The 15,340-nt window shown below is 41.3% G+C and overlaps 1 protein-coding gene across 3 annotated transcripts in view; it reads right to left on the reverse strand.

Annotated features, from left to right (window-relative positions):
- Positions 1 to 15,340, reverse strand: part of RPTOR (regulatory associated protein of MTOR complex 1) — a 147,903-nt gene that overhangs the window by 84,891 nt on the left and 47,672 nt on the right. For all 3 annotated transcript variants that reach the window (XM_040530186.1, XM_040530187.1, XM_040530185.1), the window contains exons 6-7: positions 10,430 to 10,605; positions 3,686 to 3,745 (exon numbers count right to left, since the gene is read on the reverse strand). In XM_040530186.1, the coding sequence (XP_040386120.1) occupies positions 3,686 to 3,745; positions 10,430 to 10,605 (236 nt within the window). The remainder of the gene's footprint in view (positions 1 to 3,685; positions 3,746 to 10,429; positions 10,606 to 15,340) is intronic.

A 15,340-nucleotide genomic window follows, 5' to 3' on the forward strand; every position in this document is an offset into this window, starting at 1 on the left:
ATGGGCCTGGGGAAAAAATCCCAGGGAAGCAATATACTATGCTGTTCTCACTCTTTTGCGAATGTGATTTCATGGGAGAGAGCCTGATGCAGCAATATAGATTAACATGTAACCCCGATCCTTGGTACCCAGCTTCATATCCCCACCCTACAGCAAGTTATACCACTCCCTAGGATATTTCCAAAAAAAATTTAAAGGTAGAACAGAGCACCAGTTCCTTTCACTAAGGAGCCACGCAGTAAGTTATGCTGAGACAGCTGACAAGACAACTTGCCATGGAGCAGAAAAGACCAACCCAGCCAGTAGGAATGCCTGACATCAGTGCTGCCACAGGAGACGGCCTCTTGAAGTGGCAGCCACAGCTTCCTAAATTCTTAGCACTCCACCAACATAATTTTCCTTCTTTTTTTCTTTACATTTTACTGCCTGGCTCCAGCAAAGACCTTTATTTCTAAATTAGGGATTGTTTTGGCTTCATCTCAGCAGAACTGTAATATAAATGCACATCAGGATACACCACATATTTATTCATCAGGATGCTGGTTTAGCCTAGATAATTAGAAATTTGGGCCATTCAAAGAAGGTGCAGACTAATTTCATCTCAAAGTCTGCAGCCTAATTAGAATGTAAGCTCTTTCCCCAGTTTTAAAGACAACTAAACTATAAATTACAATATACACATAGGCAATCCAGGAGGTATTTTAGGCCTATCTTGGGATGACAATAAAAAAACATGTTTTCTACAACTGGTAATACCCAGCAGATTATGATGAGGAGGTTTAAATATCTGATACCCCACATGAACCTATTTCCAGCAGTCTTTCCATGAGGACAGCCTTTAAAGCTTTGGACTTGGTGATTTTGAAAGTCTATTCCAACCTAGACCATTCTGTGATCCTACAGAATCCATGTGTGCTGTGTATAATCAACAAGAATCCCGAATATTTTTTTTCAGTAGCCTATTATTTAAAGAGCTTTTAACCCTCAGCAGTACATCAAATGTTCTGAGAAGCTGATTACTGAGCTACCTGGCTCAGCCTTTCCCTGACCCTTGCCATATGTTCTTTGATTAGATACACTCTTGTAGCAATGCATTAATTATAATCAACATAATACAGCCATTGTTCTAGAACACATTTATTCAGTGACCTGAGGCGACTTCAGTCTGCACTGAAAAGGAGCCCGCTGGTTCAGGAGGATCTTCTGCTTACCCGTGGTGTCCCATAGCCAGAGCTGGCCCAAACAACGTCCCCTTCACTCTGCCCGTTCAAACAACGGTCAGGGAACCACACGCCTTTCTACCATTAAATAACTTTTAACTTCAGGCCCATTTTATCTTTCTCACACCACAAGACCCCACTAGCATTCCTGTGAGTACGCAGGCAAAGCAAGCCCTCAGATTTCCTTCCTGCTTCTCGTCTCCTTGACAGACAGTCAAACAAAAGCCACTGCATTTTCACTCATGGCTTTCAGAGAAAATCCAGTGGTGGACCCTCTCCTAGACTGACACACAGCTGGAAACTGCTCTAACACTTTGTCTGATAGCTGCGGTGGGCAATGCCAGCTTTATTTTTCATGGAACAATCAGAAAACAAAACAGATGCATAGAAATATATCAACATGTCACCCAGCTTTTGGAGCATTACAGGACGCCTGTATTTCCAGATTCATTTATGCTCTGGAGATTACGTAAACACCTCTCATCTTTTCATTCTGCCAGTTGCATAATGTAACTTGGAGGAAAGTACCAAGCAGTAGAGACTTTTATGCCCCACACAGACTGCACAAGTTCAAAGGCTGCACTGAACACTTTGGAAGCACGGAACAACTGAGGGGTAAGCCGTGATGAGCTAACAGTGACAATCAGAAAGAACCTGAAAACTCAGCACAGCCCCAAGATACGAGGCATACTGAGAATGCACAACAGCTCCAACGAAATAAATTAATTCTTTTAGATGTTTACAGAAATTTCTGACTTTTGTGCATTGTCCTTTTTATTACATAAAATGAGGTGAGGTCTTCTCTATTTCTTCAAATAAGCTCCCTAAAATGGTTTCTAAAACAATCTGTCATTGTGAGCATGCTGGCCCAGACCGGGAAACAACTTTATCTAGATCCCAGTTCAGTAGCCTCTGGATATGTGGCCTGAATAACCAGGTACTGCATTAAGGCAGCGAACAACTGAACTCAAGAAATAAATACCGCCTATACCTATGCATCTGCTTGTCACTGTTACAAGTCTTGTGTCTATCCTTGAAAGTTGAAAAAGATTTTTATTTTGGTAAGATTAGTGCCCTGAAATGCAGTTTTACAAGAATCAGTACTTAGTTTCCCCAACTGAGATAAGATGATCACATTTTCACACATAAAATCAGCATGACTAAAGACCTAGATAATACTGATAAGCCCGTCTTCTCTAAAATACGTATTGTGGAAGAACTAATGGCATTGAGAAGCATCTTTAACCTCCTCTGAATGTAAAGCATGGAAGTTACTCGAGGGAATGATTTACTAAAGCAAAACCTGAACAAGAAATTTTAGCTAATGCAACCTTACCCTCATGATTTTCTGGAAGAGATCATTTGCTATTGGCAGCACGAGCAATGAATGATTGCTGCACTCCGTTACACCATACAGAAGCTTATTAGAAAAAACAAGAAAGTATGATAATGTATTTCTGTTTTGAATACACACTTATTATCCAGGTTCCTGCTCTCCTAACCCCTTTCAGGATGCCATTCAATTCTACAGTTTTCATCTCAGACAAAAGATAACTGGACTGTGGACATCCATGTGTCAGAAGTGTAGACATATGGCCTGTTCTAATTAATCTTGACAATGATATTTCTAGAGTCAAAATTCCTCAGAAATTGAACGATCTTGCATTAATCACTGCCAGTTTGTGTGTGCGTATTAAAGTTCCAAGAATAGGATATTCAAAAATAATCTGCAAGGAGTTAGAATGCCTGCATCTACTGCCCTGACTTTAAGAACATGTTTCCCATTAAAAAAAAATAAAAATCTTAAAACCCAGCAGGGACTACAGGGGGCAATTATTATTTCAAAGGCTAGCTTGTTGGTATAAACTGGAGTAGATTTAAGAACAGTTTTCTACCTAATTGGTTTGCCTCAGCTGCCTGAGAACCAGTAATTATCCTCAAATACTGTTTGGGTAAAAGGATTATAGCACATTTCAATCGTGCTAAGTCTGAAACATAACACGATCAGACAAAGCATAATAGGACAGCACTGTGATGAAATGAGAAGTGGTAAGCGTTGTTCTGCTTGTGTTGGGTTTGGTGATGTGGGGCGTACAGCTCACGAGCACATCCTTGCTGTCAGAGCTGCGGCTGGAGCACGCCAGGACCAGCCACGTGTGGCTGCTCAGCACAGGACCCCTGGGCCGTGACCTGTGCCCACAGCTCCCATTCCCCAGGCCGGATCGGGCCCAGTGCAGGAGAGCTGCGACCAGCGTGGCTTGGACACCCCGGTCCCCCCGCGCAGCGCCCAACCCTGTGGCCTAGGCTCCAAATGCATGTGGTAGGACAAGAAATGACAAATTCGGCACGGAGGGACTCTGCGGAAAGCTTTCCAAAGAAATTTCCTCTCAGACAAACAGGAGAAATGCTAGAAATAACCAGGAGATTGAGCAACAGGAAAAAAAAAATCATAAAATTTGGCTTACTTCTCTATCAAATCCAGTGTGACTCCTGGCACCAGTCTGACACTCTTCTGCATACAAAACCTGTGGAAGAGAGAATAAAAATAAAACATACAAATTGAATATTTAATGACAAGGTTCAGTGGAGAAAACGTGGAAGAAGGTTTCTTTATTACAGTGTTTCTGCTTTTAAAATAGTGTTTGGGTAGAAAACTTTGCCACAGCATAATAAGAGTCGAACAAGGCCCTCAATTTTTGTCACACTCATGATTATGCGACGATTTCCATCATCAGGTGTCAAACCTGGGATGTTGGAACTGTCACGGTGACAAGTTTTCCACGGCACAGCGGAGGGAAAAGGGTTCACAGTCACCCAGCATGGTCCCCCGGGAGTGCAGGAGGACGGGAGCGCTGAGGAGGCAGGAGCACGCTCCCAGAATAATGATCAGTGCGGGCAGGGCTTCCCTGGAGGGAGCTGGCATGGCACGCAGGGCAAGAGAGAGAGGCAGACACTGAGAGGGATGTGTCAAGTTCAAGCACCTCAGTTATTTAATTAAAAAAAATGCTGACTCCACTTCCTCAGCATTGCAAATACCACTACTTCAGAAACGCCGGCTCCAGAAGACACAAAGCCTGTTAGCACGAGCGTTTGCTGCACTAGAAATCCCATCAGCAGCTAAACCCAGGCACACGTGGGAAGACAACACGACCACCAGCCCGGCTTCCCACTGCTTGCCTCCCTCCTCCAAAGCTCCTGGGGATGTGCTTTGTGGCCCAGAGAGCAGAATCAGAAAGCAATAGTCCTGGGAAGAAAAAGCAGCTAATTCATTTGAGAAGTGACTTCCTCGGTGATACCACTACGTTCCCAGCCCACTTCCCCAGTGTTTCAGAAATCTATTATCTGCTGTTTAAGGAAGATCTGACCCGACCCACCAGCCTAACAAGTCGATGTTTAACCCCTACACTTCACCCTGCGCTGGAACACAAGCCTCTGCAGGCTGGGCGGTACTGGGGGGTTTGATGTCCTGGTAAACCTCCCCACGTCCAGCAGCAGCTGGAGTTATTGCACCAAGCGTCCCTCCTTTCACCACCATATCCTCATCCAAAAGGCTCTTCCCTAGGAAAGGTTACAATTTACAGCAATTACTTCTTTAGAGATCAAGCTGTGCATAGCTCATTCTTGAAACCTTGAGGACCCTCCAGTTTTCCTTGTGGTATCCATTGCCTGCAGGACATCCATTATTGCCAAGAACAGGGATGAGCTCTGAAAACCTAAGTGGTCTCTAGGCTGCTTTTCTGATGCACATGCTATCCCCTCAATTAAAAAAAAAAAAGAAAAAAGTCATAAAACTATCTATGAATGCTACAATGAAACCTCTATACAATCTTTGAAAACATAAAAATCTTGCGACATTGCATTACAGAAGCACGCAGGGAAACACTGCTCCCAAACAAAAACTGCAAGCAGATTTCAGCACAGCAGAATTAGGTTATTGGAATCAGATTGGAGTCTCCCTGTAGACTGTGGATGCCAAAACACTTTCTAACTTTTCTGCTCAATGCCTCTACATTATGACATATCTGAAAGGATTAAAACAGAGCCAGCACAACTCTGGACTGCTACACATTTGTTTTCTACAAAGGAAGAACGGTTCCACCTATCAACATGTCACACAGTATTTTGTATTTACTTTGGAAGCCTCTCATCTGAGTTATGATTTGACCTAACCTCACTCAGCAATATTTTACAAGCTCACAGATGAATAGGACAGAGCTGCAAGCTGTTGCAAGACAGTGTCAAAGAAGGATGAGCTTGCTAGCCCTGTGCAGCACAGCCAGCCTCCTCTAGGCCACGCAGCAAGAGACCCACAACTGATGAGCAGGATCTCGTGTGGCAGCAGAGTGCATTGGCCACAGGGCAAACAAATACATTTGCTTCCTTTTTGCAAGGATTTCTCCTAACCACAAAGCTTTTGATTACAGCTGGTTGGACTAAGCAGCAGAAAGCTTCCCCCTACATACAGACACTCAGGACCGGTAAGAAACGCAGAAATTGTAGGAAATGCTTGGTAACAGCGAGATGTGCACACCTTTGAGGGTCAAGTATGAACAGACATTTTCACGTACTAAATGTGTTGCACAGCTGTCACTTAGCACTTCCGTAGGGAGCTGCACTGTAGGCGAGATGTAAATAAGCTTAGATCTCAGCTATTTCGGTCAAGCCCTCGGATCCTCAAAGTTAAGGAAATAAAACCAGATCACACTAGACTTAGCGAAAAACACCCTTTCTGCCCTCACCACAGATCTCTGGTATTTACCTGAATGAGAGTGAAGCAGCAAGTGCTTACTGCTTTTGTATATACTTGACTGTTAGAGTATTTCTTTTAAAAATCTCCACCATTGCTATGAAAATTTTGAAAAAGATTAGTTCATTAAAATCCCATTTAACCAGTAACAGACTATCTGCATTTCCTCTCTAGCAACCAGCAATTGCCAAGAAAATGTACTTGTAAACAGAATGTTCCTCATCCTGTATCTGCAACCCCCCTCCTTTCAACACTCCAAGGCTCTAAACGCGATGTCTCAAGTGAATGGTTGGTGTCCTCATCACAATCATCAGGCAAGATATGCTAGAGCTGCGTGTAAACATACCAATAAATGCCAAGCAATAAAGAAACGCAGAAATACGCATAACAATATTCAACCAGATTCTGTGCAGATAACAGGAATATTTTGAAACTCAATTTAGTTTCTTTAACTCTGAGACAGATTAGTCCAGTTAACCTCAAAAATGTTAAAGCAGAAATGCAAAATAAATGCACTAGAAAAAAAATGTTTACCTGACCCAACATAAAATCAGCTGTCACAAGTCAAGAGCTTTTTGCCAGGCACTTACAAACTTGTTATATTTGGGTTCCAATGTACAAAGCTGCATATCTAAAACTCCTAAGTCTGAGCCCCCAATATATATATATTTTTTTGGTTTGGGGGGCGGGGAGGGTAGGGTGAGGGGTGTCCCAGCACTTTTCAGGAGCCCTGTAGCCTTTACACGAGTGGGTCCTTCAGACAATTTAGACAAGCACAGCCTTCTCCCCGATGTGTAAAATTGTGACAATATACATGCAGCTTGTTTATGTGGTAAGGGACTGGCAATAACATAAACATATGACACACCGCTGATCACAGCTCCCAACAGAGTTGCCTTTTTACTTTAGACAGTGCATGAGACATAGATCTGCTGCTCAAAACAATGCACCAACTGGATATTAATTTCTGCCTGTTTCTGCAACAGCTGGGTCTCCTTCCTGGTTAGTTCGGTCAATATTAATGATCCATATGTCTTATCTTTAAGCTTACCTTATATATAGTTGCAACATACATTTGGAATATCAGCTCTCAACAGTCACTACACAGGAAGGCAACCAGTACAAAGTTAGCCCGAACTTATACACTAGATTCCTGAAATTGTCAGACGGTTTTATTAAGAGTTTTGTGCACTACCTTCAGAAGGACACAACTGACCTGCATTTCTCTTGCTGACATCAATTTTTCTTTCCCTGAAGTAAGGCTGAAGTGGATGCATCTGCAACCCCATTTAATAAGTGATTTTGTGTATCAGCTTACTCAAAATACAGAACACAAAATGGGATGTACAGGAATTTATTCACCCAGCTTTCATTTGCCCATAAATTCCATATATGAAACCTCATTAGCCTGTCAGTCTGGAATTGCAAAAATGTTACATTTCAGACGGAATTCTGTAGGGTTCTTGATCAACTTTAATAAAAGGGCCTGACTGAATTAAAAGAGTAGTTTTAATGACAAAGGCGTACATCTTTATTTTTGGTTCCCTGCCTGCTTCAGTGCACAAACAGTTTGCATTGAACAACTGGAATGTTGGAGTGGAGTCTGGCTTTGCCTCTATTATGTTTAACGGCAGTGAATAACAATGCTCTGCAAGCAAGCTCTTATTTACAGAATTTGCATGGATAAAAATACAACCGTAATAATGCCAATCAATAGGGAATATAAAGGGAGTGTAATCTTCAGAGTAAAGAGCAATTTTTTTTTATGTGCAATAAGCAATACACATAATCATTAGGTAGTAGGAAATGTCTCACTAAGCAGGAGTTAGCATGGCACCCACCAGCATCAACACCAAGAACAGCTGAGGTTAACAGTTTTAAACCCTTTACCTGAACAGCATTTTTACATTTCCTGTCAAGCAAATGAGACAACTCCAAATATCTCACCCTTCTGCCAGGCGTAGCTCTGCTCAGGAGCCTGCCCTGATCACCCGTCAGCCACATTCCCATGGAGATGAAGCAACAGAAAACTCCTGAACAGACCATTTCAGACCAAAACACCTTTCTCCATATATATAAACTGTGCATTAAACACTGCTGCGTAAGCAGGTTTAATGTTTGGAGGAGCCTTCCCTCCAACAGAAACAACCCTTACAGAGCCTTAGCATTTCCACAGTAATGATGGCATGAACCGGAACACAGTTCTGTATCACAAGAGAAGGAGGACACTGAAGTCTCAATGCCAAGAGTTCTCACTCTCAAGAAGTTTCAGTTTGCTACAAACCAGTTAAGCTTCAACAGGATCACAGCCCATGCTATGGATTCCCACAAAGACTTTACAAAATAGTGAGAACAACAACAATTAAGCAATAACGCTGTATCTTCATGGTTCTGATTTAACTCACATGCACAATACTGAGTTATTCAGAATAACTACAAGCCTCAGTTCAGACAACCTGTATAGCATTTAATTCTTCTTCTCTCCACATCACCATGGAGTTTCGACGAAAACATTCTCCCTAGAACTTGAACTCAAACCTCTATAGGCTGGATCCTTCACTGTTTTTTGTTTATTGGTTTTGCACTCCATTCAAATAATGTTTTTTTCTTTAAAGAAAAAAGCTACAGCCATTGTATTTGCCAAGTTGCATTCATTGCCACTTGTGGCTAGCCTTGCACAAACCAGGCGGAACATTCACTTAGATTTCAAAGTCTCCATGGATTAAAACCAGCAGAAACAAACCTGTAATTCCTTCACACCACACTGCTTGGACAGCAGTGATGTGATAGTGACCATATGACAAAAGTAGTTCCACAGTAGAACTGTATTTTCCTGGTTACGTAACACAGTATTTCTAAAAGTTCCCCTAAAGGAATTTTGCTGCATAGTGATTTCCTTAGCTTCTAAAGAGAAGACTTTTTGCAGGCAGCTCAAGAATTTTCATGCAGCGGAGTTCAGGACTGTCCTACCACCGGCACATCAGCGTGGAGATGGGCGTACAAGCAAGGCTCCCAGTCACGGCAGTCACCTCGGCAGTGAAGAGCTGTCAGCTAACAGCTGGATTGGAAGGCAGCCTACTCGTTCCCTTCCCCTCTCCCAGAGGGGAAGCACACCATTCCCTCAGGATTTGAAGAGATTAAATGTCTCTGCCTCATCAGCCTCAGTCCCTTGCACGTCTGGAAGTGCTCACTTGTGAGTTTTGATGAGTGACTAGTATTGCAACTGGACTGCTATTTCAGAAAAACAACATCATGATTCATTTTTACAGTAGAAAAAGCAAAAAGTAATATGAAAAAGATCGTAAAGCTATGAGCGGAGTACATAGCTGCCTAACTTATTCAGAGGTTTGTCATTCCCTGGCACAAACTCTAGCCTAGTCTCCCATAACGTCAGACTCCGTGTCCCTGACACCTGGGTTGGAAAACCATTTTCTCATTAGCTCTCTTAAAACCTTCCCTCTAAGATATTCTTCATGCCTCTGAAGCTCTTTGCCATGAGTCACGAAAGACTTATCAAAGACTTATTATTATCAAAGACTTTAGCCTATGTTTACAAGCAAAGGGTACCTGTCCAAAGGCACTATGTATCTACGCCAGAAACTGGTCAAATTAACTCACTTTGTTTGTAGAAGTCAAAGCAAGCGTAAGCATTGTAAGTTACTACGAGTATCTCCAAAAGCCAAGTAACTCTTGAAGATGCAGTGACTCAGCTGTTTACCACTGTCTGCGACATCTGTATGCTTCTGCCTGTTCTAACCTAGTCTAGCAAGGGACCTGGAGTTTTTTGTTCTGGACTACAAATAACCTTAAGAAGATCAAGTGAAATGTGCTGATAGGAATGAATCAACGGAGCCAAGTACCTGGGGGGACACACTGGATTTCTCACACCGTGTCCTCAGCTGGCACCACAACTGTTTGTGATCCTCCCTGTTGTTGGGGAACAATATTGTTCTTTGAAAGCTCCTGCTATCTCCAGCAGGCTTTTGTATCTTTCTGCCCAATTAACTTGGTATGCCATTCTGTAACATCTTTCTTTGGTTTATCGCTCAATTTCTTTCACTACAGCATTATTTAATGCTACTGCATTATTTACCGCAACAGCAATATTTGGAATATGATTTGTATGAAGGGCAATTTGCAAAGAGTTGTATCGTACTGTGTACTATTTTGGCTCTCTGAAGAAGCAGATATTTAATTCCCAGACCAGTAAATCCCTTAATCTGAGCAAACCTAGATACTGAGCTGGAATCTAAAATGTAATATGTAGAAGATAATTTTTTCACGTTTCTAGTTCTGATTAATAAAATGCTATCCCAAATGCATAGTTCAAATCCTGTAATTGAATACTGCAGAGAAAATTTAGGTTAGATACAGCATTTGGCTTAAAAAAAAAAATCTATCATTTCAACAGACAAAATACACAAATTATGCACTTGCCTTCAATAATGGGGAAGATACTTACCATCTCAGAGCAATTTTGATTGGCGTAGTAAGGCATGATGTGAAAAGGTCGGCTGGCAGATCGGGGATCATAGGTAGCAATTCATTAGCTTCACATGCTGCCAGCTGAATGCAGTTTTTCATGGATGGAGGCAAAGGCATTTGAGCAAGTGGATGGTTTGGGTTAATTGCGGCCACCTGAACAGACCAAAGAAATTACTTGGTGAATTTGGTCATTCCGGAAAGTAAATTTCTGTACCATTTCAAAAATAACCAGTGAAGAGCTATCAAAGTCCAATATCTTTGGATTCAGAGAAAAACATCAATAATTTTTCCCACACCTTTCTGAAACAGGTAAACAAAAAAAACAATTCAGCCTCCTAATTTTGATTTGCGGTACTCAGGGTTTCTTAAATGAATAGGGCAAAGAAATTTTAACACATGCAATACCTTCGCTGCCCTTTCATTCAGGATCTAGAAAACAAAGAGCTATCACAGTGATCTCTATGTTGTGTTACCTGAGCAAACAGAAGTAGATTCCTTTCAAAGACTTCAGTTTTTTTGCCAACCTAGTAAGCTGATACAGTTGACTAATAAACTCATTCTTTACCATCCTCGCACATTCTGTCTTCAAAACACACACATACACTACATCTTCAAAATTCTGTCTCGAGGAAATTACTTTGGTGTCTCACCCGGGTTTATAGGGAAGAGAACGCTTGTGTTACAGACCCAGAGCCTGGCACAATCATAAACCTCTTGTCTAGCAAAACACCCAAGTAAGCTACGGAGAAGTTTCAGGTGATATTTCACAAGTTCTGCAACCTGTTAGTTTTTCTGATTCTTTAAATATTCTTTTTTCCATTCTAATCCCAGAGGGAGCACTGACACACTTCGGCTTTCTCAAACTGCCCAGATTAGCTAAGACCCATCCTTGCTCCTAGTTGAGCTGCAGTGCTTTCAGCGAGGATTGGTGCAATAGCTTCGGTGGGAGCGAACCTATGCTCAAGTCATCACTTTTCCTCTAGTGATATTTACTGCACTTCTCAATAAAACTGAATCTGTACACTAATAACTAAAAAAAAGATAATCACAATAATGAAAGATCCTTTATTTGAAGAGAGGCATGACAGACTGTGAGAAAAAGCATTAGCTCTTTACCGATGTATAACTACAAAGCAGCCAACCTGCTTAGTTATAGCTATTAATTCCTTAAAGAACGACTTGCTCTCTGGACATCCTCATAAAGGGGCTCCGTAGGTGGGAAGAACATTTACATGAATTTTCTGCTTTCTGAGTAGTGCGAAGCCCTGCAGACTTGACATTTGTCATGCTCTGGTAGTGCCCCTGTTCTGACGCAGAAGTAGCTCATACTCCAAGACGGGCTCAACTCGTGGCTTCTACACGGCAAGACAAACTAAAGGAGCTGTGACACATGCAATGTAAATATTTGCCCATTAGGAGATGAACTATTAACAAGCAGAAAGTGAACATACAATACCAGCTAGCAATTACAGACCATAAGATTTCTAGGGATAATGATATAGCAAAACAGTCTTTTACAAAGAAAGTGTGAAAGAAAGGAGAGGGTAAAGCCCAGTGGGAACCTTTATTTTTGCATCCTTAGAACATCCACCAAAGTCAAATTTTCTAGATTGCTCAGTTCCCTACAAATGTAGCTCTTCATAGGGCGAGACATGGAATAAGTAGATGGCTAAAGAAGGTTAAAAACAAATTGGTTAAAAACAAAATATACTAATTCACAACTGCAAGAACAGTAAATAAACTATGGGAAGCTACCATATGTGAAATGTTATCTAAATTAATATGTATTTATCTACAATCTTTAGTTGTTTTTTCATATGTCAACAGTTTCTAGAAGAAAGCAATTAGATGTAGACAGATCTTGCAGCAGACCAGACCTAACTCGCAACTGTCAGCAGAAACACCATCTCAAACCAAAGAGATGCATACTTTCCTGGGTAAGCTTTGTGAGTAAAAATGTCCTTACTATCAACAAAGTACTTATTGCGTTGCTTGCTGTTATTTCAGGGCAACTGACAAGCCACAGCCTTTAAGACAAAATAGTAGTGGTAACATTCATTTATCAGTTACACTGAAACATGCTGAAATCATTCCTGTAAGCTGATAGTAGCTCATTTGTTCTGAAAACAAATTAAAGCCACCCAAGGTAAGGAGCACTTAGCTTTGCTATTTGCAGGTGCTCTGCCACAAGGAAGAGCTAATGAATTTGCAGGTATTACTGCCGGTAACTAACAGAAAGGGAAACACTACATATATGTTAAACCACTGTTACTGAAAACATTTATGTAAATATAGTTACACTGAGAAGGAAACACTTGATGGAAAAAAAAAAAAGGTGTTTTTGAATTAACAGGCATGTTTAAATTAAACTTGGGAGAAACTCTGACCCAGCACAGACACTTGCTGCTGTTGTTACTTCAAGAGGTGACCTGCTAGCTTCCCACAACTCCTGCTGCGAGCGTCCTCCCCCCTGCAGAAGATTTTGATGCAACTCTGAAAAGGAGCTGTTCCTCTCCCAGCAGATGGTGGATTAGAAGAATTCTCCCCCCAGACATGATGCTAATGCCAGACAACAGTCTGCAGTATTGTTGTTAAGCTAATTTTTTTGAGAATTAATTTTGAAGATAGAAAAATAAAATCTGTGAGCTCCTCAGCTCCAACTCGGACTGTTTAGTCAGACATGCTGCTGGAGGGGAGAAAGAACAGGCGCTCCCACCGTGAAACTGAGTTCCCACTCAGCTAAACGCAGAACAAGTTAGTATGTGGCTACGAGGTACGCTGTCAGAAAATTCACACAACGAAGCTGAAAACCAAAAAGTTGCATTTCTTACAGCAAAGCACACATCCAAGAGGCATTTTCCGCTTTCGTTTCTGTACATCTCAAACGTGGCCTGAAGACTACAGACCTTTTCTGGAAGGAACAACTCTGAGTCGGAGGAAACACAATGTCACAATTACACAGAAAATTAATCAGAAATAACCAGCCTGCTGTTTTATCATTGTCAGCACAGCACACTTAAGACGCCTGCTTAATTTTCCAGAATTACACTGTATTTATAGACACTCACAGAATCATCAGAGCTAGCTAATGAGATGATTAAAAGCATCCATTGCCTTCTCTTCCGTTACAGGTTACAAGCAGAGTTCAAAGGCAGATATATGCAAAGAGTTTTCTAAACGGGCTTCTGCCAGCCTTGTAGATATCATTTCCCTGCCGTTTTCTTATGGCGGCAGGAGGTCAAGTCCCTGCGAGACAGCTTCTGCACCCTCTTTCGCCACCAGTACTCCTGCTGGCTGCACTGCTGCTGTGCTCGGTGATGCCAAACAGGACATGAATCAGGGAAGCAACAGCAGGAACTTCAGTTTCGGAAAGCTGGGGTCAGTTTCCAGCTCTGAAAAATGTCTTTTGGAAAAGGAAAACAATAGCTCTCTGTTACAAATCTTAGGACAACACCCCACTGCCCCCCAAAAAGGGCAGGACCAACTGGGAAAATTAATTTTTAAACTAATATATCCCACTTCTTACTATCCACATCATGCGGCCAAATGGATGTTTCTTATTTGCAAAATATGTACTTTTGTTTAGCTAGATTTCAACCAAGACCTTAACTTAACTGCCCACACAGCTGGAAATTAAAACAAAATGCAGATATTTCTGTGACACAGCCAAGTCTAACACAGTCCTGGGAGACCGCCAGTCCCTCTATCAATGGCATTTAACTTAAAATTTGGAAACACTGTGACATATTATGAATGGTAAGGATTGGTAGACTTTATTAGCTTAATTGTTGTAGTATAAGGACATGTTATGAAGCTATAATGAAGTGACAAAATTGCCTCCACATACAACAGTTTTCTGGTGGGATGGGAATGTGTGTATCTGTACTGGTTTTGGTATCCTCAGGCCACTGAGCTCCATCTTCTGCCCTTCACCCTCACCGCCCTCAGAGAAGTAGCCTTGCTGAAGACAAAAAATATTTACAGTCGTAATGTGCCTACCAGGATAAGACATGACAGATTCCTGCCTCCGGTACCCAAAGTCATCATCATCATCCTACTGGAACTGAGAGACTTCTTTCTATCTGCGCAGCTCTCCGCTCACACAGATCAGCAATATCTTAGTTTTAACAAAAGGCTTTTTATTATTATTTTATTTTTATTTTTATTATTTACTATTCAAGTGCTATTTTGGAGGCAACTCTCTAAAGAAGACAATGTACCATGCAGTGCTACAACATTATCTTTTCTCAGGTATCTTCGAGAAGTGTTAACTGCTTTCCTATCACTCATAACTTATTTCTTTTTGTGCTTCCTCTCTTTGAAGAATGAACAAGATTTAGATTTCTCATTAAGAAGGAGTACTAGCCTTTATATTCTGTGAACAATGAAAACTAAATATAATGGGATTGTAAGCACACCTGTAAGTATGTTGTAATTAAGTTTTACATTTCTGGTGGAACTGTATGATCTGATGGTGTCTGGCCAGTGCTCTGTGCCAGCCAGAAAAGGGATGCATAAAAAATAAACACCCATGGCTGGATCTGAGCCTCGTAAATGAAGATCACATACCAGACCTAACTGATCAATGTATATGTTCACTGTAACACTGCAAGATAAAAACATTAATCTTGCAGAAAATGGAGACTCACTATTTTCCTAGAACGTCTCTGATATGTGGGTTGTCTGCCGGCCTCTCAAACTCGCTTAAAGATTGCTTGACCATGCTTAATTCAAAAACAAACAAAACCCAACTTACCGGAATAACAGAAAAAATAAGAATTCAGATTGTTCTAAGTATGATATGTATTTTATAAAAGCCATGAAATAAAATCTGTGTGCTTAACCTGAAAGTTCAATTTCTTTGTTGGTAGTTTGTGTCACACGATTA

Source organism: Cygnus olor, chromosome 18 (genome assembly GCF_009769625.2).
Source record: "Cygnus olor isolate bCygOlo1 chromosome 18, bCygOlo1.pri.v2, whole genome shotgun sequence".
NCBI classification, from domain to species: domain Eukaryota; kingdom Metazoa; phylum Chordata; class Aves; order Anseriformes; family Anatidae; genus Cygnus; species Cygnus olor.